Raw genomic sequence first — 24,199 nt, 5'->3', positions numbered from 1 at the left:
TATGACTTCATGTATCTTTAAATCTATATAAGTACTAGCTGCTCAACAGAGATTTAAAAATGTGTTTTGCACTGTGTTTAAACATATATTTGCTTTATTTATGGGTTGTTGCTCTAAACATTTTATCTCATTTGAGTTTTTAACTTCTACCTTAAATATCAACTCTTCCTTGTTACCCACATAATAAAATAATCTAATAGCTACCAGTTAGCTATTTCCAAACTCCTCAATCTACCTTTCCACTTTACTTTCACTACTCAGTTCAACTTATTCCAACTATCAGCAAAATCAGGACGGACACTCCTTATTCCGCAGACATGCCTGGACTTTCCTCTGCCTAGTGTGCTACTGCTCTCTCCATAACTGAAGGACAGCTTCCTCTTTATAGCCTCAGTCGAGTGTTCTCAGATCCACCCTCTTTCCCTTCCAACCAGGAGTAATCTGATTTTCTCGAGTATCTTTTTTGGAGGAGTACTTTTCTTCCTTTCCATCTTTCTCGTTTTCTTTATTAATTATGCATACCACTTGCAAGCCACTATGCTAGGTACTCTGGAGGATGAATAAAACATCATACCTGTCCTCAACGCCCCCCCCCCCAAAAAAAACCCCAAAAAACTGGCAATTTGGAAAAATACAGAAGGTAAGTATAAAATAGATTATTGAAATCTAGTTGGGATGCAGAGAACATAAGAATAGGCATACATAGACCTTACACGCTGGAAGATGTCATGATGGGTTTTTAGGACAACCTCTCAAGTAGGTAAAGTTTGGTGAGAAAGGCCAGAATCATTCCTGATTTAAAATATATTTGCCAAATTTTAGAATAATGGACTAAAATTACACTTTAGTAATTCAAATGGAAGTGATACTTATACACATACTAGCTGAATGATCCTAACAGTTTCAAACTCAACAATGTTCTAGTAGCCTGATTAATTGAGACTAAGTAGCAAATAAATGCATCTGTTTCACAGAGAGTTCTGGTAAGAATAATTCTTGTGACAGTTTAACAATTTCTGACATTTGTGTTGCTTTTATTACATATAACAGTATTTAAATATTTGGCAGAAAACTATATTTCCTGATTGCCATATCTTCTCTATTCAGTAAACAAATGTAACTTTGGACAAAGCATTTTATTAGCCACTGAAGGGAGATAGAATGATGAAGACATAGTGTTGTCTTCAAATATCTCAAAGAAATAGACCCTCAAACAACTAATAATAATACAACATAACTTTTCAGCAATATTACACTCAAAGTCTGACATGCATATGTTATAGTATGAATGGGGATGTGCAACCAGCAGAGTTTTCACAGAAGCATTGACATTTGGACTTCACTTTAATCAAATTAATAAATAGAAGCAGGGCCATAGTCAATCAAAAATAGGTATTAACACAAGATGCTTTATGTTTGGCTTGCAATTCGTTATTCGTTGCATTTGAACATGACTGTGTCTCTTATCTGAGAAATCCCTTTCAAATCAAATCATAAAGCCCCAGATTGAGTCCTCGATTTAAGGCATAAATTGGAAGCAGTTTGATTTTGTGGACCTTTTCCCATGTTCCTTATATGTGCCAAGAATAAACTACACTCTGATGAAAGGCCTTTGAATTTCACTTCCAAAAATGTCTCCCTATCCTATTTAATCTTCTTCATTCTGTTGTCATGGTACTCATGTTCTCTTGGCCAAATTGCAGCAACTGGTCTCCCAGTCCTCAGTATTCACTCTTATGCATCCTCTCCTGTTGTCAAGGAACATAGCCTCAAAATGGCAATTTCTTTCCTCTAATTATTTTCAATGTGTAAGGAGATCTACTAACTTGGATCACAGCACTTCTTAGTATGCAAAACCCAGTGTATGCAAATTCTTATCCAATGTCTCTGGACATGTCACAGAGGAATAGCCAATTCTTAGGATCTGAGTACATTAGTACAGTTAATATCTTCTCTTTTTTAAGACCAGAGTCTCAGTTTTATAGCTGGCTGATGCTCCTAATTCCTCTAACACAGCAGTTCTCAACCTGTGGGTCGCGACCCCTTTGGGGGTCGAACGACCCTTTCACAGGGGTCGCCTAAGACCATCGGAAAACACATATATAATTACATATTGTTTTTTTGTGATTAATCACTATGCTTTAATTATGTTCAATTTGTAACAATGAAAATACATCCTGCATATCAGATATTTACATTACGATTCATAACAGTAGCAAATTACAGTTATGAAGTAGCAATGAAAATAATTTTATGGTTGGGGGTCACCACAACATGAGGAACTGTATTAAAGGGTCGCGGCATTAGGAAGGTTGAGAGCCACTGCTCTAACAGATCACACCAACATTAAGGGTTTAGGATTTGTCTTGTCCATCTTAGGCCAAGCCAGGGGACCTTAACTCTGTAGCTTAGGGACTGAGTTCCATTCATCACCCTGGGGTGGCTCCAGAGGATCTCTGATCACCCATCAGAAGTCCCTCATCACCTCAGTGGACCACAGAGTCTGTTGAGAGGTAGGGCATGGCAGGACTCCTTCCTGCATGAGAACCAGCCTGCCTTGGTTGTGTTGTTCTGAGACTCTAACCTGGGTTCACCTGGTTCTGGGCCAGTCATGACATCACACCTAAAGCTTTCTGTCAGGCTCTCCTACTTAATGCTTCTTTGTTTCTGAGCTTGTCTTTCCTGGTACACTCACGTGGTGGTTATATTCTGGCCAGACTCAGTCTTTTTATTCCATCTGATGCACTGCAATCCTATGATTTCTCTAGTAACTAATAGTCTATGCAAGGAACACCAAAACTTGGTTCATCTTCAATCCCACAGCAGCAGCTAAATCAGAACAGCCCTTTCAGCAAGTGGAGTGGAGCTTGCAAGTAGGTCCAGAGTCTTGCCTTCCTTTATAAAAAAGAAACCTTTAAATTTTTGTGTGACTTGGGTGGTCTCATAATTCCACCTAAGGGTCTTTCCAACTGAACTAGAATTTCTAAAACAATTCTCATTCTCTAAAAAAAAATGCAGTTCCAATCTCACTGGGACTACTATATTGTCCCAAATGGTTTTCCAAGGAAAAATCAGTTTGTTCTAGATTCACTTTTAACTGCAGATGTCAGTCTGACATGATTTGTTGGCTTTCTCTAATGCATTTTTTTGAGAAATGATTTTAACTCAAGAACCTAACAAAGCATATGTAATGTCTAGAGTAGTAACCACAAACAGGAAGTGCAATGAATGGGAAATTTACAAATACCCATTACAAACCTTTAAGGTAGAGAAGAAATAGAAGTTCAAGGTTTAGTTTTCAGAAAACTTAATTAAAATAACGTGACATGTTATCTTCTACTTTCACGTTACTGTACACTCTGATTCTTCTGCCCTCACTGAACTCTCCACGCCATCCTGTCCTCATGATCTTGGATTTTCAATACTGTATATCTTCCACACCTTGGCCAAGTTCACATAACATCCTTCTGACATGTCTTATTTCCTGAGTATTCATGGTTTCCTTGGGAGTGAAATACTTCTGTCCCATTCGTCTCATAACAATTGGACAGAAACCTCAAAAACACTATGTTAAGTGAAAGAAGCCAGAGAAAAGATCCCAAGATGTATGATTCCATTTACACAAAATGTTCAGGAAAGGCACATTTATAGTACAGACAGCAGATTAGTGGTTGCCTGAGGCTGGAGTGGGAATGAGGATTAATTGTGAAGGAGCAAGAGGGATTTTTGGTAGGGCTGATGGAAATGTTCGAAACTGCTTTGCAGTGATGATTGTAGAACTCCATAAATTTGCCAAAAATTATTAAATTATGCACCTAGTGAATTTTATGTTATGCAATATACACTTCAATACTTTCAACAATAAAGATAAATTTAAAAAACAAAAGCGAACAAATGGAAATCTACTGAGCGGCTTTTGTTCTTTGCCTCTGTAGAGGGGAGGGTGCCTGTGAATTCTTACTAATAAATTTTATCCCATTGCTCACAAATCTAACTTACCATTTCTCTGCTTACAATCCTTTCATTGAAACCTTACTACTGCTCACAAAATGAAGTCCACCTGTGGCACACAAGCCCCTTCTCCTCACGATGACTCCTTATCCATCTACCTCATGAGGACTCCTCCCACATGCTACTATTTTGCACATTAATCCCTGTGACAGGTTTCCTTCCACTTTAAGCAATCCTCCTCCTTCTGCCCACTTGTTCAATTCCAATTTATTGTTCAAAAGACTCCTCAGGCTTCATTTCCTTTGCAAATTTTTTTCGGACTTGGCCAATAGGATTAAGTACTTTCTGTACTACTTCTGTTTATTTACCACATTTCCATAATCCCCTGTAACGTGCTGTGTGGCATGTAATGCTTTGCGTGTCTGTCTTCCTTACCAGACTGTCATCTGCCTAACGGCAGGGGCTCTGTTTCACTCGGTGTCTCCAATGTTAATCACAATGCCTGACAAACAGTAAGCCCTTAACAAATGTTTATTGGACTGGAATGAATTAAAGATATGTATTTCCTTCAAAATTTGCCAAGCAGAAGAGGTAACTAAGAGTTTGGATTTCAAATGTTATATCTGTATGTACTATACAGCTGACATCAAAGCAAGTTGTACATTGGGAGAAGATGGGAGCGATTATTGGTTTGGTAGAAGATTCTGACTTCAATGAGATTTGAAGTTTCCACACCCTTAGGCTATTCTAACCCCCTGATGTTCTGAAACTGTTATTTTTACTGTAATGACACCTAGATGCCATAATTTTGTTTTACTAATATTGTTTGCTTTTTATGCCAACACATATAAACTATCAGTTTTTATCCAATTTATATTAATTGCTATGGCAGAAGCAAGCAATATAAAATGAAACTTAGAACAGCTAACAAGACTCCTTTAAATTTTGTTTTTGACTAAAAATAGAACAATTATATTTTTGTGTGTGACAAGATGTAGGTCTGCCAGTTTTGCTACAGGAAGGTTAAGTTGATAAAAAAAAACAACTGAAACCCTAGTCAGTAAAATTTAACATAACCAAAAAATAGGGATGTGAGAGTATATAGAATTCTTAATAAACCTGCAAGAACTTGTAACTTCTGAGAAACATAGGGAAGATGCACCCTATTTTCTGAGGCACTCCTGCGAGCCATTAAAAAATGACTTCTCTTTCATGACGTGTCAAAAAGATGTTGAAGGGCAAATCAGTATGTTGTTTGCCTGGTGGCCCAGGTTCCTGGGAGTGACATTTATGAAGGAGGGAAGGGCTCTGATGTCCTTGGTATCCTAGGGAATGGGTAAGCGTATATTGTACTGCCTGCTTATGAGGTTTTTTCACTTTGTTTATCATTAATTATATTTAAATAAATTCTCACTTAATATGCATATCTCAGTGTATATATATATATATATATATTTCTAAAAGTACACTATAAGACATTATTATAATTTCAATAACTACAAATGCATATAAGCGCATTTTTTCTTTTTACTATTTTACCTCGTTTTAAAATATATATCTAGTGGTTAAAAATATGTAACTCATAAACACATTTCACATTTTATTACACTGGTATGTGTGACTCCTCTTAAAAAAAGATTAGCGTTAGAGTGATATAAACATTATGAATGAATTTACATTCATTTACACTTGGAACACTAGGGTAGCATATAGCAGTAACAGTGGGCAACAACGAATTGAGTTATTGTATTCACTGGTATTTAATTTCTTACTCTTGTAATCACTTCTGCTAATGCAATTTAAACCACTCCAGCTTTGACAACAGTTATTCAAGTTACCTGTTAATCCTTTGTTATTGAGAAAAGTTCCCTTTATCCTACATATACAAGCTTTTAATTGCAATACGTTATCATAAGACCAGAAAAGCAATATAGCTTACTGCAGTAAGGTTATGCAAACAAAATAGTTATACAACAGAATAACATGTTACTTCAGACTCTACTTGCAGCTCTCAAATTTTAACAATGAAAAATCCAGTTTCTTATTGGAATATGTTAAAAGCAAAACAGAAGTATATCTTTAATCTTTAACACTACTTTCCTATAGAATGTTTTAAATAATCTCTAAAATGGTATTTGAAGAACATGGTGAGAACACATAAAACTACATTAAAATAGCACAATTTATTTTAAAGATGAGTCAGAAATTTACTTTTGTCTTTTTAGAATTATCAATACACCTTTTGGTATACAGTTTCTAGAGATATGCAATATATGTAAATGACAGAAGTCAATTAGTGTATGGCACACACAGCTAAAAATAATGTTGTACGAATTTTTACAAGTACTTATGAAAAAATCAACATTTACATAATTTGAGCTAAAAAACAACAATATCCACTTGCAAATGTATTGTGCTTTTCACAAAGGGCTATACATTTTAGTACATAATTTCATTACACTATATTTATATAATATATAATGGATATTATATATACAAGTATATATAATATCCATTATATATTTCACATAATTAAAATGCATTAAAACTGAATAGAAATATTCAGAAAAGTACATTTCAAATCCATAGTGCAGATTTTGGAAAAAAAACAAAAAACAACACACAAAAAACAAGTAATAACAGTTTGCAATTTCCTAAATAACAAAATGAAATAGAACACCCTCCCCCCTCAAAAACCAGAAAAAACTGTTAAGTTTAATATATCCTGCTCATATCTCGTTTATGAAAAAAACCTTCAAATTATATTTAATCAAGCAATAGTTCCAATAGAACTAATATAAATTCTTTGTATCTTGCTTTGTTAAAAAAAAAAGTTAAGATGGGGTGAACGATGAATTTGTGAATTTGCTGTTACATTAACATGAAGACCTCTGTATGTCGGATTTCAAACACTTGAAAATTTCAAGATGAAATATATCCTACTTCTAAGCCATACATGTAAAGTGTTTAAAGTCACCCATTATGTAAATTATTATTTATTTTGCAAAGCCATCATTACAGAGACTCATTTTACATGCAAATTGAAATGCTGTAAGTCATTGAACTGTACAGATAAAGCCAATGTGGTTAATTAACAAATGTGTTTTATAGCTACAAAATAACTCTTTCACATTAAATTGCATAAAATGAAAAGATACAGAAGACCAGTCAATCATTAGCCTTTCATATTTTGACTTGGGGCCATGTGGGAATTATCTTTCACTTGGAAAAAAGTTCACAATGAACATCATCAGGGCGTGTAACAGAAAACTGGGCCTACCGTATTTAGTCTCTGGAGGATATAACTGATCAGAGAAATTCTCTTATTTACTGCATAAGGATGACCTTTAAAATGATGGGTTATTCGGATATATTTTAAAAATATTTATACAAAAAGTACATGTGACAGCAGCTTTATATAATAAGGAAATAAATTTGACAAAAATTTGGGTATTAATGTTTTTCTGAGGCTGATAAAAATTCATATTCATTGAAAGTTAAGGCAACTGAACATACTTGGAAGAAAAATCACATTTCTCTATATTAGTTAGAAATGTCATTGTTAAACTTTAACAAAGACCAAACATTTTGCATAACACTAGGCGGGAAGAAGGCAGCCCCCATAGCAGGTAGCACACCAAAAATGTTTGGTTTCATAACATAGTTTGGGAGAACTACCTCTACATAGTCTATTCGTGCTGATGCTCCTGATGTTGCCATTTCTGGTGACCGAAAGCTGCTGCCTCCACATCCTCTGTTGTAGGTGTCACTGTATAGTCTCAGGCGATTGGGCAAGGGGCACACTCTGGATCTTCAGATGCTAAGATGAGAAAAATCAATTTCAATGCCCAAAAGATGGAACTCCTAATGCAGAAGGTGACTAAAATAATACCACTTGGTCTACAGTACAGGGAGGTGGAACATTTGATTGTTTTAACATAATTCCACAGAAATAAGTGTTAAACAAGATTTCTGTAAAGAGGTACAGCTCCAGGATTAGGAAAAAATATTAGATAAAATAGAAGGTTAAACTGAGTGGAATTGGATCAGATGATTAAAAACATGCATACTTCCTGAAAGGAGGGGGCCAAATATTCATATAAAGATTACTGAGTGATAAACCATTTCCATTAAAAAAACTTGCTATAACTTTCATTTCCAAGATTGTTCCTGCTCATTTAAATGAACTCTCCAATAATGAGCATTATCAATGCATGCTGTTTAAGGCAGAATATAAATGAACCCATTGATATTTTACTCTGAGTTTCAGGGTTTCTTTTTCTTCCTGAAAATAACAAATTCGGTTTATGGATGTCCTCTGTTAAGTAAATTTTTTTTTCTCTCAAAGATCAGCTCCCATCATATTAGAATAATTAAGCTTAATCTGCATAATGTTTGAAAAAAGCTCTTATGTGTGAAAACAACACTGAAAGAAAGCAGTGAAAGACACATATGTAAGTGGACATCTATAGAAGCGTATGTTTTATTATATGAAAAGTATTTTCACTGGAAGAATGTTTGGGTTGCAAAAAATAATCATTCTTTCCAGTTATTTCTTAATAAGCTATTTAAAACAGCAAATTTTGCCCAGCATCTTCATGTTGTAATTAAAATATGTGTATTTGTATTTTGAAACATTTAAAAAAGTCATTGACTTGGATGCAAAATGCTAAATGCATATATTAGTACAAAATAATTTACAAAATATTTATGATATCTGGAAACACAACAGTAGCTCAAATTTATATGCCATGGCTATTTTGAGTTAAGTAACCGTCTTTTTTATTTAAAGCATTGGCAGTCATTTACATAGCTTGTGCACCTGAATTCATTACACTTGACATACTGTAAAGTGATAAAGAATCACAAATTATGATGACAAATTCTTATTGAACATAATTTTTCAGCAGAAACTATCCTGTTTATACTGAATCAATTCATCATGTTTTTATTCTAGTTTAATTTTGCTCTCCATTTGTTCCAGAAAAGCCACCAATCACATTTCAATTAATGACATATCCATATTTAATTACAATTTTCAGTGTGCTATGTTTTATTCAAATTAATTAAATGCTATATTTTTGCTAACATATAATGATTTAAAATTAAATATGTTTAAATAACAAAACAGAAAATTATGGCATCTCAGATAAAATGCAATTATGGTTATACATAATATTAAATGATGGTTCAATACCTTAGTTGCAATAGAAATTTCTCTTTCTCCCATATAAAGAGACTTTAATATTTTAAATTAAAAAATGAAAAGATTTGACATTACAATATTTTTGCATACAACTGAAACTGGTGAACACTAATCTTAAAGTATTTTCACAGTAGAAGGCAAAAAGTAGAATCCTCAAAACCATTTGATTGTTAATTACATTAGAAACACTTGGTAAATGCTCTAAAAGTTGAACAAGTCAATGCTTCCAATAGGCAGATTAGGACTGCACATAGACTAATTGAACAAACATTACTTATCTGCATGGTTAACTGACAGGCAATACATATATAAATTCATAGCTTTTGCTAGAATTTTAGTTTTTAACTTATTTTGGGTTGTATTTTTAAATAGTCATTTAAACGAGGTATTTATTTACAAATCAATATAGCTACTTCACATCATTATCATAACTCTCCTAATTCATGTTTTTACATTTACATTACTATTTTAGTGATACAAGAAAAATAACAGTATGTGTAAATATTATAAAGAATGTTATATTCTATATTTCTTACCATATTTTTAAAATTAGATATAGATAATACTATGTAGGTCAAATTCAGGCTCAAGTTGAATAGAATTGTGCACTCTGTGTATTTTTCCTGGAGAATTTTAAATATGCAGCTGGATAGCTGGCAAAGTCAAAACAACGAAATCTTAGGGTTTTGTCTCAGATCTCTGTGCCTCATCATTTGACCTTCTCACAGCGCTTACAGATTATTCAAGAATGGATTTTTCTAACAGAAGAGCTATAGAGCAGTCAGCATTCTCATTCCATTATTGAACCAGGCACAATTCAACACCACCTGAAAGCTGAAAGTGTTGCAGCATACAATTTGGCTTTGAAGATAGGGCCTGAGTACAAATCATTTTCTTTCGATACCAAGGTGATCGATAGATATATCTTTATACTGACAAGTAATATTTTACTCTTTAAATACACTTATAAATTTTTTCAATCAGTATGTCATTTTCAGTATGAGATTATTAAAACTCAATGAATTAAGAATGTGCTTTTATTATAAAACTAGAGGCCCGGTGCATGAAATTCATGCAAGAGTAGGCCTTCCTTACCCTGGCTGCCAGCAGCTGCTTCTCTCTGGTACCCAGGACCCAGACATCCCTTGCAGCCCTGGCTTCGTCCAGAAGGACGTCCGGTCTAATTAGCATATTATGTTTTTATGATTATAGATGCAGTCATCTGACAGAATAGTCTTTAGCTGACTAGTAAATTTGAATCATATACATTATTTTGTATATAGATGTTTGAATAAAAGAAATGCAATTGTGTTCAAGCTAAATCTCTGCTATAAGGTATATTCCTTATAGCATTCAAAATATTCTGTTGATATGCTATGGTATTTCAAAGGAGCTTAATAAATAAGTGAAAGTGATTTATCTATGGCCTCCAAGTCACTGTGGAAGGAGTGGGTTGAGAGGTGTAAAAAAGAGGAAATGACAGATTCTGTTTGGAGAATTCAAAAAAATTCTAAGATTTCCATACAGTAAGAGAGAGAATGCTAGGCATAGAAAATTGCATGTACCTGGTATAAGTACATTAAAATTTTAAAGCACAAAACTTATTGGTTATGGTGAGATATTTTTTGAGCAGGGAGCTTAATATGGAGGGGATTGTTGGAAGATGAAGCACTTGTCATGTGTCCTGACACATTTATTTCTATACCTCACGCTTTTTGTTCAACCTTAAAGAAAGTGTTTCTTCACCTAGTCAGGTCAAATTCTTACTTGTGCACTTGATCCCAGGCCTTATCAACCTTTTCTAGGAAGGATCTAACTTCTTCAGTTTTCCCCTCTTTCTTCTTTAGTGTTATTCTCTTACTGGTTCCTTCTTCTTGAGCTGCGTACAATCTACACCTCTGCTACCTCCTCTTCCAAACCCAAACATATATACCTTATGCCTAGCTCAAGTTAACATTCATTTCTTGTTTATTGAACTATAATTTATTGAGCAGCTATTGTGTCCCAGGCAACGTCAAAAAAATAAAGAAGAAGCGTAAGATGAGTTGCTCTCTGTCTTTTTTTCTTTTCTTTTACAAAAGGCAGTCTATCCTACTTCCTCACCAAACATTCATTCATTAACCCACTGCTCTTTGGGTCTCTAGCCTCAATTCAATAAAAGTGTCTTGCTCTTAGGGAGTTAGTATTACTAGTGGTTAATTATTCCAGATTTCTTTGCTAGTGGTAAAGAAATCTAGAACATCTGTTGCTTATCTGCTGACCTTAAGCTAGTAATTTGACTTTCCTGAGCTATCATTCTTTAAATTTGTAAAACAGAGATAATGATACTTTTCTTAGTCGATTGAAATGAAACATAATGCATGTTTTACAGTGGTTTACCTATAGCCGCACACACAGAAGTTCAAAAAATTGTTGTTAAGTATCAATGTCCAAAATTCTCATTCCAAATTCAACATTTATCTTTGGGATCTCTTTGCTGTCTTTGACTATTACTTATTCTCTTTATCAAAGATCTCTACTTGCTTAGATCTTACGGTAAGGCACTTTTCTGCTTTACCTCATAGCTTAATATTTCTTTCATGGGCTTATTCTGCCTGTTCTGTAAATGTTGGTTTTTCATTCCCGGTTCATTGCTCTCATCACTCAATATATAAGAATTTGCCCCTATAGTTTCAAGTAACATGTATTGACAATGTCCATAGCTAGACTTCCAGGCTAATTATCTATCTTTGAGCTTCAGAGTCCTATCTCTAACTGTATTATAGGTATAGAATAGGATCTCCCAAAATTTAATTTATTGTGTCTGGGTTTTTACATTCATTTTAAATTCATTGATTTACAGCCAGAGTTCTAAGAACATGGTGATCTTTTACAATAGACTATCAATCCATCTCTTCTCACTTAAATCCATATTCTACATGGTTACTAAAGGAAATTTAACCACATCATTCTCTGTTAGGGGCTGAATCATGTCTCCTCCCCATCCTCAAAATTATATGTTGAAGTCTTCACCACCAATACCTCAGAATTTGACTGTATTTGGATATATAGTTTTTAAAGGGATAATTAAGTAAAAATGAGGTAGTTAGAGGGAACCTTAATCTAATATAGCTGGTGTTTCTATGAGAAGAGGTGATTAGGGCACAGATTCCCAGAGGGAAGACCAAGTCAAGGACAGAGACCTCAGACGAAACCAGCTCTGCTGAAACTTTGATCTTGGACTTCTGGCTTCCAGAGTTGTGAGTAAAAAAATTTCTGTTGTCTAAGCCACAAATCTGTGATACTTTGTTACGGTGGCCCTAGCCAATGAATACATTACCTTACCTTGCGTGTATTTCTTTAACAGATTTTCACAGTACATGGGATAGAACCTCAACATAACAAGTGGGCACAGGGTTAGCACACCTTCTTATCTAGCTTCTTCTCTGGACACTGTCTGCCATCATGATATGCTTCCACAACCTCCAGCTGAGTATGGTTCCCTGGACACAGCATATTCCTCATCTTTGTAACTTTGCTATTACTGTTCTCTTCACCTGGCTGATTTCTATCCTGTCCTTTAGACACAGCTTAATAATTATCTTTCTAGGACGCCACCTTTACCCTAACTTGATTTTTAAGTAATGTACAAATAAAAGTTATAAAATATAGGTACATAGAAGAGGGGGCGACTCACCATGAAATTTTAACCCTGATATGACCATTGTAATTCTTTCAGGCTTTACCATTTAGCCTTTTAAGACTGATTTTTACACAATTAAGATTTTACTGTACAAGAAATTTTACATTATGTGTTTATTTGATGTGGTGTTATTCTTTGAACATTTTCATTATTAAAAACACAATTTTAATGACTTCAAAAGATATTTTGCCATGTTGAATTATCTCAATTAATCTAATCAGTCTTCTAGAAGTTCAGGAGCCCTTATTGACTGCGCTGGGCTTAACTGTATGGTGTGATTCCCAAACTTCTAATTCCAGAGTTTTTTCCTGGTCTTTGGATCTGTGTATCAGTTGTACCTCACTACCATATCCTTTCATGAAAATTTAATTGGTCCGAAACTAAACTCAATATTTCCACCTAGTACCTGTCCCACCCCTCCCATATCTCCCAAGCCTTCTTCTGTATCCATTTATAGTACAGTAATTCAAAAAGTCTTCCATGATAGCAACCAGTGGGTCATCTGGACTTTTCTTTTCCTTCAACCCTTCTTAATTAAAATTTGATCATTGACTAAAGTATTTATTTCACTAAGTATATCCTAAGTATATTTTGTGTCTTTGCTCGTCACTCCACTGTCATTATTTTAAACTGGTTTACATGATTTCTAGGCTGCTGAAATGGTCTCTAAATTCATCCCTCTGGACTCCTCAATGACATCTTCCTCAACTTTGCTTCATAACTGTTAACATAACTGTTAAAGATGCAAATCTGATCATGGCACTCCTTAGCTTAATTTTCTTCAGTGGATCACAGGATTCTTCAAAACCATGTTCCAACCTTTTCACTTGGCATTATAGTAGGTGTTTTATATATATCCTTTAATCCAATCCTACTTGCAACCCGCTGAGAGTCAGCATGACTTTTACATTTTATATCAGTGCTTCTTGAAGAACTATACTTATGTGTTTGTGTGCCTGACTCCATCCCCATATTGGAAAATTGGAAGAACAAAAAAAAATTGCTAAAGGTTCTAGATATCTATGTTGGCAAAATGTTCACTCTAGGTTCAGGTAGGCAGAATATTAAAAGAGCAAGAGGAGATTAATAAAATATATAACTTGTAATTAATTCAAGATCTAAACTGAAATAAAATATTTAGTTTACATTTCTGAATACCTTTGTCATGTGAATGTATGATAACTTTGTAAAGTTCTCTATAATAGAGCCTTCATAAGTTTACACCAGAATTGCAAAGAGCCTGAAAAATGTGATTTTGTACTTCCACTCTGAGTTTAAATATATACAAACTTTTCAAGGTTTAAGTCATTTCACAAATGTTCAAAAACAATAAACATATTGCTAAAAACATTATTATTCTAAGAATAACTCATTAAATCATAAGCAGTAATCAGTAGAGGTACATATTCATCATTTTAAACATGGAAACTTAATGGAGCCTTGACGGTAAGCAATAATTACCACAGGAGCACTAATGCAGAATTTATATTTAGAGCTAACAAATTAATTTTGAAGCTAATTGAAAACAAACTTTGCTTTGAATAACATCACTATAAGGAATGCTGATTGATATGATTTTTTATTATAAGTTTTAAGAATGTTCTGATGCATTTATTATATGGAAAATCTGGTAATGTATATATTCTCCAGGAAGTATTATAGTAAGAACTAAAATGGAAAATGGTAATCCTTGAAATCAGAAGGTCTATGTCTGAAAAGTCTGGATGCCTTTCGATCCTAATTTCTAGAAGTTCTTTGAGTTTACTTTGGGAGAATAAGGGGTTATACTTTTTACCATCTAGCTTGCTGGTGCCTGTCACACATTACTGATTCTCCACATTATTTCCTGTTTTGTGTTCCATTTCCAGACCCTACAGAAACAGTAATAGACCTATAGCAAAAGTATCCTATTGAATTTATCTTGTTTCATTGTTTTTGTCATTTGAGAATTTGCCATCTTGACAAGTGCAAATCTACTTACAACTACAATTTAGATGACATATGCATTTAGGCACAATTATTCCTCTTCAAACATTCCATCTACCACTAAACATTCTCTTCCACTTGGCAGTAGCATCTAGGAGTGATGTCTTCACTCATTACTGCTGGTGAATTTGAAATTATTCTGGTAACAGGCTGATTTTCAGGTCACTTTTAAAGTGACAGGTACTTTGTTCAGTAGCTCTCTCTCTATGTCATATCCTATATAATAAAGAGGGAATATGCTAATTGACCCTCATGTTGTTGCAAAGATGGCAGTGCCCACAGCCAATAAGGAGGGAATATGTTAATTGACTGACTCACCCTCAAAGATGGCAGCACCCACAGCCAATAAGAGAATATGCTAATTGACTGCTCCGCCCTCATAAGAAATGGCAGCGCCCACAGCCAATAAGGAAGGAATATGCTAATTAACTGCCACACCCTCAAAGATGGTGGCGTCCACAGCCACAAGATGACCAGCAGAGGAGGGCAGTTGTGGGCGATCAGGTTAGCAGGAGAGGGCAGTTAGGGGTGGCCAGGCCAGCAGTGGAGGGCAGTTGTGGGTGATTGGGCCGGCAGGAGAGTGCAGTTGGGGGCAACCAGGCCAGCAGGGGAGCAGTTAGCTGTCGATCAGGCTGGCAGGGGAGTGGTTAGGGGTGATCAGGCTGACAGGCAGAAGCGGTTAGGGACAATCAGGCAGGCAGGTAGGCTAGTGGTTGGGAGCTAGCAGTCCTGGATTGTGAGAGGGATGTCCAACTGCCAGTTTAGGCCTGATCCCACAGGCCTAAACTGGCAGTCAGGCATCCCCCAAAGGGTCCCGGATTGGAGAGGGTGCAGGCTGGGCTGAGGGACTCAGTGCACTAACTTCATGCACCAGGCCTCTAGTGTGTGTGTGTGTATATATATATATGACTAGAGGTCCAGTGCACGACAATTGTGCACTGGGAGGGGGGGTGCCCCTCAGCCTGGCCTGTGCCCTCTCGCATTCTGGGATCCCTCCAGGGATGTCCCCCTGCTGTAGATGTGGGAGAAGCTCCTGCCACTGCCGCTGCACTCACCAGCCGTTAGCTTGGCTTCTGGCTGAGTGCACTGACCACCAGGGGGCAGCTTCTGCGTTCAGCGTCTGCCCCCTGGTGGTCAGTGTGCATCATAGCGGCCGGTTGTTCTGCCATTAGTCAATTTGCATATTAGGGTCTTATTATATAGGATATGGAACTGTCTTCAGTAGCTCACTTACTTTGGTGCTCTTGAGTACCTTAATTCCTTGGCTATCAGAATCTGGTGGCTACTCCTCTTAACTCCTAAAGTTTACTGTGGCTTCATTTCACCAGTTACCTTTCATTTTTCCTTCTGATAATGAGGCCTCATGCAGGCTACTGCCTGAAATACAGCAGGTATTTAACAAATATTTGCTTATTATTGCACAGATATTTTGCAGATAGTCACTGACACCTTTACCAGGACAGTAGCTGATATGTAAGTACTTGCCTTGGTGCTTAAGTTACCCTTTGCAGGTAAAGGAAGTTATTTTATTTAGTTCGTTGGGTATAAGATGAAAGCAGTTCCCCTCTGGTAGGATGTTGTCAGTAGACCAATGAGAATCATCTCATTTTTATACTTTTGGTCTATACTCATTCTATCCGTACTGGTTAACTGCAGCAAGCAACTGCCTTGTTGCAAATGGTTCCAGAGGGCTTCTTGAGAAGCAGCTTACCTTTCTGCCCTCATGCTCCTCTTCTCTAGAAAACACAGTCAACTCCCCTTGGACAGCAATGGTTTCCACATATTTATTGGTAAGTCTTATTCTATACTATATTTTACTTATTAGTCCAAATATTCAAGCTTGTCTGATATGTGATATGGTATTGCCTCCATGACTCCATGTGTCCAGTGACAGAGTGCAACCACAGCTTTTCTTCTTTGGTTACAAAGTTCCTCACTGAAGACTAGAGGATGTTAACACCCTTTGTTTAAAGTGTTTCAGCAGAAGAAATCTTGCAAACTGCCTTTCAGTCTGATGATGTAGTTGCCATACTGCCTTTTCTTCCAACACTTCAACACCAAGGTATGAATAAATGACGTTCTTTTCTTAACATCAACAAATATGGAATAAATTTAGTGAGTAAATTACTGAGTGCTACCTGTCACAGTGCTTGGAAAACCCAAAAGGAGCTTTACTAGCTTTCTATTCTGGCCAGTATGTTTTTACACACATTCTTAATAGTATATGTTTGAAGCTGTGCTGAATGCCATCCTATACTTTTTAATTTTGTCAAATGAACTCATCCATCCATGCATCCATCCAACCATCCTTCAAAAATTTATTCTACAAACTTGTTACTACTCTGGGCAATGAATCTAAAAATATGAAAGTCATTTTGACCTAAAGGAAATCATAGGCCTGCAAGGGAAGCAAGCAAGGAAATAAACAATTAAAGAATAATGGTATACTTTTTTATTTAGCTAAGAAAACATAGGAAAGGCATGGCAGAGATACTCTGAGTGGGTTTAGAAAAAAATTCTTGGGATGCTTACCTCCACTTAGTTATAAAGAATAAGTAAATTAATTAAACAAAAAGCAGGAAAAGATGACCAGGTAGCAGGAACAACATGCTTGAAGGCCCAGAGATAAGAATGTAATTCAGGTGACTGGAGCATAGAGTGTGAGGAGGGAAAAGAGGGGGTTAGGAGAGGAAGGAGAAATAGTTGGGGGCAGGTCATGAAGAGTCATTATCTTAAGGAGTGTAGATATATATTTATTTAAATTAAAACTTTATTGTTCAGATTATTACAGTTGTTCCTCTTTTTTCCCCTCATAGCTCCCCTCCATCCAGTTCACACTCCACCCTCTGCCCTTACCCCCGTCCACCACTGTCCTCATCCATAGGTGTACGATTTTAGTCCAGTCTCTTCCTGCAGCCCCCAAACCCCGTTCTCCCCGAGAATTGTCAGTCCACTCCCTTTCTATGCTCCTGATTCTGTTATATTCACACGTTTATTCTGTTCATCAGATTTTTTTATTCACTTGGTTTTTAGATTCACTTGTTGATAGATATGTACTTGTTCATAATTTTTATCTTTACCTTTTTCTTCTTCTTCCTCTTCTTAAAGAATACCTTTCAGCATTTCATATAATACTGGTTTGGTGGTGATGAACTCCTTTAGCTTTTTCTTATCTGTGAAGCTCTTTATCTGACCTTCAATTCTGAATGATAGCTTTGCTGGGTAAAATAATCTTGGTTGTAGGTTCTTACTATTCATCACTTTGAATATTTCTAGCGACTCCCTTCTGGCCTGCATAGTTTCTGTTGAAAAATCAGCTGACAATCTTATGGGTACTCCCTTGTAGATAACTCACTGTTTTTCTCTTGCTGCTTTTAAGATTCTCTTTGGCTTTTGCCCTTGGCATTTTAATTATGATGTGTCTTGGTGTGGTTCTCTTTGGGGTTCTCTGTGCTTCCTGGACTTGTAAGTCTATTTCTTTCACCAGGTAGAGGAAGTTTTCTGTCATTATTTCTTCAAATAAGTTTTCAATATCTTGCTCTCTCTCTTCTACTGGCACCCCTATAATTCGGATGTTGGTTTGCTTGAAGTTGTCCCAGAGGCTCCTTACACTATCTTCATATTTTTGGATTCTTTTTTAATTTTGCTTTTCCGGTTGGGTGTTTTTTACTTCTTCGTATTTCAAATCTTTGACTTGATTCTTGTTATCCTCTAGTCTGCTGTTGGATCTCTGTATAATATTCTTTATTTCAGTCAGTGTATGCTTAATTTCTAGTTGGTTCTTTTTCATATCCTCGAGGGTCTCACTAGATATTTTGAGGGTCTCACTAGATTTACTGAGGGTCTCACTAGATTTATTGAGGGTCTCACTAAATTTATCGGCGGTTTCTAGAAAATTCTTGGAAAACCTTATAAGTGTGGTTTTGAACTCTATATCCAGTAGTTTGGTTTCCTCCATTTCTGTCATTTGTGACTGTTTCTTTGTCTCCACATTTTGGCTGCTTCCCTGTGTTGATAGGGTGGCTCTCTGTGCTAGGTGTCCTATAGGGCCCAGTAGCTCAGCCTCCCCAATTACCTGAGGTGGACACTCTTGGTACACCCCTTTGTGGGCTTTGTGCACAGTCTTGTTGTAGTTAAGCCTTGATTGTTGTTGGTATCACTGGGAGGAATTGATCTCCAGTCCAATTGCCTGTGAGAATCAGCTGTGTCTATGGTGGGAGAACTCCTGTGCTGAAGACATCCTTTTGGGGCAAGACTTGCTTCAGTGGGGCTTTGGTGTTCACTGAGACTGCCCCCTGAGTGTGTCCCTTATGGATCTGAGGAGTTGTAATCTGGATGGTCCCACTTTAACCAATGGGTACACTGGCATTTGGATCTCTAAGGAGGTGCTAATTTAGCCTCTGCCTGAGGCTATCCAGCAGGAGCTATGGGGAGATCTGCAGATTCCTCTTCTTTGTTTGGGATTTGGAGGTGCCCAGATGAGGCCCAGCTGTGAAGCAATGCAAGCTGCTGTGTGTCCTTGGGCCTTCTTTTGGATGTTCTGGGTCTCTCTGACCCAGCTGCAGTTTATTAGGTAATTTTAGATTGCAAAGGGCCAGGTCATTCATATGCAAAAGCCTCTGCCCACAGCTTGGGTGGCACAGGGTCTCAGGGAATCAACAGGGCAGGGCAAACAGCTATGGCTGATCCTCAGTCCTGCCCTAAGAGGCCCCGGTGGATCTCAGTGTCCCGTGTCCCGCAGTAATTGCTGCAAGCACCTCTGATAGAAAGCCTCCCTTGAGTTCCGCCTGCTGTCAGACAGTTCAGTTTTTCCCCGTATGAGTCTGGGTCCCCAGAGACTAGCCCGGAACTGGAGTTCAGAGCGGAAGGGTGTGTCTCCCTCCCAATTGAAAAAGACAACCACGTCCTCAGTTGCCAGCCCTTTCAGCGTGCGCCTCCTTACCTCTGCCCTTTACTTCCGTACCTCCTCTGAGTCTCTGTGTGCTTTTCTCTTTTCTTCTAGTTGTAGAATTTCTACTCTGCCAGCCTTCCTGGGTTTCTGGATGATGTCCGTTTTGTCTTTTAGTTGTATTTTTGAAGTGGTTGTCCGAGGCAGCAATTTCTGGTGTTTACCTATGCCGCCATCTTGGTTTCCTAGATATTTTTTTCTTGAAAATTATTGAATTTGTTAATAGTTTTAAGATAGAAAATTACTTAAGATCTGCACTTTAATTTTGGAAAAATAGAGTGGAGGGTGGCAAGACCATACACAGGGAAATTAATGCAAGAGATGATCATAACCTGAATTAAAGCAAAGGTAATGGAGATTAAAAAAGCAATACAGATTTGAAAGTAACTACTCATATCTGTAGTTTTACATTTAGTTACATGATAATTCGATGAATTATTATCTTTTTTTAAAAAATCTAAGCTCCATGAATACAAAGATAGGGTTTGTTTTGGCCCACTATTGCATCTCCTATGCATAACACAGTGCCTGGCACACAAGCACTTAATAAGTATTTGTTGCATGAATGCTATAATGAATGAATAAAAAAATACATTCAAATCCAGAGGCAGAGAAGCATCAAACAGACTGTCAAACCTCAGAGGGAAAGCAGGCGAGGGGGAGTGGTAAGAGATCAGCAAAACGACTTGTATACATGCATATAAGCATAACCAATGGACACAGACAATAGGGGGGTGAGGGCATGTGCTGGGGATGGGAGTGGCGGAGGAGAGGTCAATGGGGGATAAAGGAGATATATGTAATACTTTAATCAATAAGGAATAATAAAATAAAATAATATCACAAAAATACATTCATATTAAATGTATACTATGAACTAGACAGTACAATGGGCAGTGAAGATACAGTGATGAACAAGCTAGACAAGATTCATATTCTCACAGAGAAATTTTAGAAAAGAGACAAGAAATACTAGAATTTGAATAATAATAATCAGTGTTACAAAGAAATTAAAACAAGGGACTTGGAAAGTGCTGGAATGGGAGTGGCTAGGTCATCAATGACTTTTAGGACAAGTGACATTTGATTGAAGATTTGGATGATAAAAAAGGAGCCAGCTACGGATGGATCTGGGAGCAGAGAGTTCCAGACAAAGGAAATGAATAAGCAAATTAGACAGATTTGACAGAATTTGTTGACTGATTGGAAGTGGGAGTAAGAAATAGAACTAGGATGATTCACAGGTTCTAGAATATGTTATTTCTATTCTTTCTAATGACCTTGGGGATACTGGAAAAAGTACAGATAGTGACAAATGATGAGTTCAGCATGGAACTGTTGCCTTTAAGGAACCCATGATGCACTGCAACATGTAGATGATAATTTACCTGCAAGATTCTAAGAACAGAAAGGATGTAGACCACAACTCTAAAGGATTGTTAACAATAGCATTTTCCCTGTGAAATTTCTTAACTGACAATATCCCTCGTTAATTACACTTGTTGAAATTATTTCCAATACCTCCTGTTATTCAGGTCCAGTAGACCCTGTTCTGTTTCAGAATGCTCTGTTAATGTGATCATCCAAACATAACATGGTTATTAACTATTGGTAAGCTGTAGACAGAACTAATTGTTTCCAGGCAGAAATCTGGAAATCTGGACTTTTCTACTGCATTCTTCCCTATCACGCTTTAATACTGTTTGGATTTCTGTTTTCTTGTAAAAACAGTTTCATTCTTTTTTTTTTTTTTTAAAAAAAAGGCCCCATTCTTTTGAGATCTCATCAACTACTTATGCCCAACAAAATAATTTATATGGCATATACAGTATAAGAATCTACTATCAGTTTTCCATATTCGACTTAGACTTGGGGGAGGGGGTCTAGTTTAGACCTGTATAGTACACTGCAAATATGTTTTCATACTGTCACAGGCTATAGATAGTTCCCTTTAGAGTATAAAGGAGAGGAAGAAAAAAAGACTTCTTTACTGAGGATACTTTTGTGGTTAACTTTGGAAGGTATTGTACTGACTAATGACTTTTCAAGGCAGAAAGTGCCCTTATGTACAGACATGCCAGAGACTGCCCTGCTACATAAATACAACGCTACTGCAACTTCACCCTGAAATATGTTCTCAATAAAGAAGGCTCGATTGCAAGGAATTCAACTTGATAAACCTGTCCTATGTGTCAGATAACTTTTAAAAAGTGCCAGAAAGCTAGACTCTAGCAACCGATTTTATCCAGTGTGGGTAGGACCGGATAGATTGCCACTTGCCTTTGAACTGCAAGAACCCGTGTGATTTCAGCTCCACCACACATAGACACTGCATGATATAAAGGCAGAAAGCAAAGTGCCTATGGTCTAATATTGAGATTCTCGATTAGCTTCTTATGCTATGGCTACTTCCACTGCCAGCTGAGTCCTGCTGTTTTTTGTGTGTTTGTTTTTGTCCTATAGTACCAGTTTAACACTTGACTGCCTTGAACTTGATTTTCTACCTCCTTGGATGTATGTAGCTTTTATCAAACTTGTTTGCTAGGGCTCCTCCTCTTTAATCTGATTTCTATCTTAGCTCCCTGTAAAATCGACTGGTTAAATTGCTTGTCATATCCAGCAGGTCTCATCATGTAGATCGAATCTGTTACATTTTAAGAGTCAAAGTCCATTAAAGAGCATTTGCAATTCTCAAGTCACCACTGCTAGATTTTTACTGACACTCTCATTTTTCTAAAGCAGTATGTTGACAGAAGGTCACATTAAGTTGTGTCCATTGAATATTGTTTAAGAATCCCATTCCAGAATTTATTTAAAGAACATTTTGCATGAACTAAGATATCTATCGACCCTGCTGAAGAACTGGTGAATTATAATACAGATTCATTAACTGCTGATAACAATTGAAGTAATTGGCAGTCCTTTTCAACTTATTTTCTATTAAAAATATAACTTTTCTAAATTTATATGTTATACTTTTTTAGCACAGTTTTAATTTTTTAAAATTGTTTACTTTTTTCATCTTTTTCTCCTCTCTACTCTTTACTCTTCTCATCCTGACCCCAGCCTCAAGTGACCCAAATATATAACCCAGTATGTCACCTTTTTTATTTTTCTTGATGCTTACCTAATCACATACAAATAAAAGCGGTTGTGGCATTATTTATTTCATAAAAATAAAACTATTTTATATGCAGTTTTCTGAATCTTTCTTCTTTTCTTCAGTAATAATTTATATAAATCATCATTTTAATGGCTTTATGGTGTTACTGTATCATGATTTAGCCTTTACTGTGTTAATGAATTTTTATTTTTCCTGTTTTGTTTGTTTGTGTTGTTTAGGTCACTCAAGACATTGATGCAACTAACCTTGTAAGTTAAATTATCATCCACAGTTTTTGTATACTGAATAAGCCAGAGACTAATTCCTTTTTATTTCAAATGGGTCCCCAACTGTTCCAATGATATTGATTAAATAATACACCCTTTCCACTGATTTAATATACTCATCTTGTCATATTTAAAATTCTTATAAATACTAAGATCTATTTCTAATTTTGTGCTTCGTTCCATTGACTTAATTGATATTTTATAGACAGTATTTATTTAATAAGTATATGTAATAATATGTTCTGATATTGGACAAGGCAAGCCTATCAATTAATACTTTTTGTTATAAATTATTTTTCTCCATTGTTTTATTTTACTTAAAAAAATTACAGTTTACTTTCAAGATTATTTTGTATTATTTTCAGTTGTATAACATAGTGGTAGCCAATCATATATTACTTTACAAAAAGTGTTCTCCCTGATATTTCCAGTACCCAATGGGCACCATATATAGTTATTACAATATTATTGACTGTATTTCCTATGCTGTACTTTAGATCTCCATGCCTATTTTGTAACTTCCAATCTGTACTTCTCAATTCCCTTCATCTTTTTCACCTAGTCTCCCAACCCTCTCCCCCTCTGGCAACCATCAGTCTGTTCTCTGTATCTATAAGCCTGTTTCTGTTTTATTTATTCATTATTTTCCTCATCTATAAAATTGAAACTGATAATAATACCTGTATTATAGTGATCCATATGGATTAATATAGTGATAAATATAAAGCAAGTGTGCATAATGCTGGCAGGTATAAAACACCATGAAATGATGGCTGCTGTTGCTATGATAGCTGCAGAGAAGTCACAGGCAGAAAACCAGCTTAAGTAGCAAGTGTAAATTTTCCAGTGTTGTTTCTTTAACAAGTTTTACATTATGAATATATATATAAGATTTTAAACAGGCAAACCAGAATAGCTTTGATTCTTCTGAGTAGCAAGAGAGTCTCCAGAATAATATGCAACAAAAAATAACCCCAAAATACAATGACAGTCAACTATTTAGCAAAATAGAATCCAACACAGAATATGTATGTCA

The 24,199-nt window shown here is 36.1% G+C and overlaps 1 protein-coding gene across 5 annotated transcripts in view; it reads right to left on the bottom strand.

Moving 5' to 3' along the window:
- LRRC7 (leucine rich repeat containing 7) overlaps positions 1–24,199 on the bottom strand; it is a 479,490-nt gene that overhangs the window by 207,841 nt on the left and 247,450 nt on the right. The window contains exon 9 of one of the 5 annotated variants that reach the window (XM_036352081.1): positions 5,603–7,771. The exons of the other annotated variants lie outside the window; for them this stretch is intronic. Within the exon in view, the coding sequence (XP_036207974.1) occupies positions 7,765–7,771 (7 nt within the window). The 3' untranslated portion in view covers positions 5,603–7,764. Of the gene's footprint in view, positions 1–5,602; positions 7,772–24,199 lie in introns of those variants that run through there. 5 annotated transcript variants of the gene reach the window in all.

Source organism: Myotis myotis, unplaced genomic scaffold (assembly GCF_014108235.1).
Source record: "Myotis myotis isolate mMyoMyo1 unplaced genomic scaffold, mMyoMyo1.p scaffold_m19_p_2, whole genome shotgun sequence".
NCBI lineage: Eukaryota > Metazoa > Chordata > Mammalia > Chiroptera > Vespertilionidae > Myotis > Myotis myotis.
This window is presented reverse-complemented; position numbering and strand designations above follow the sequence as displayed.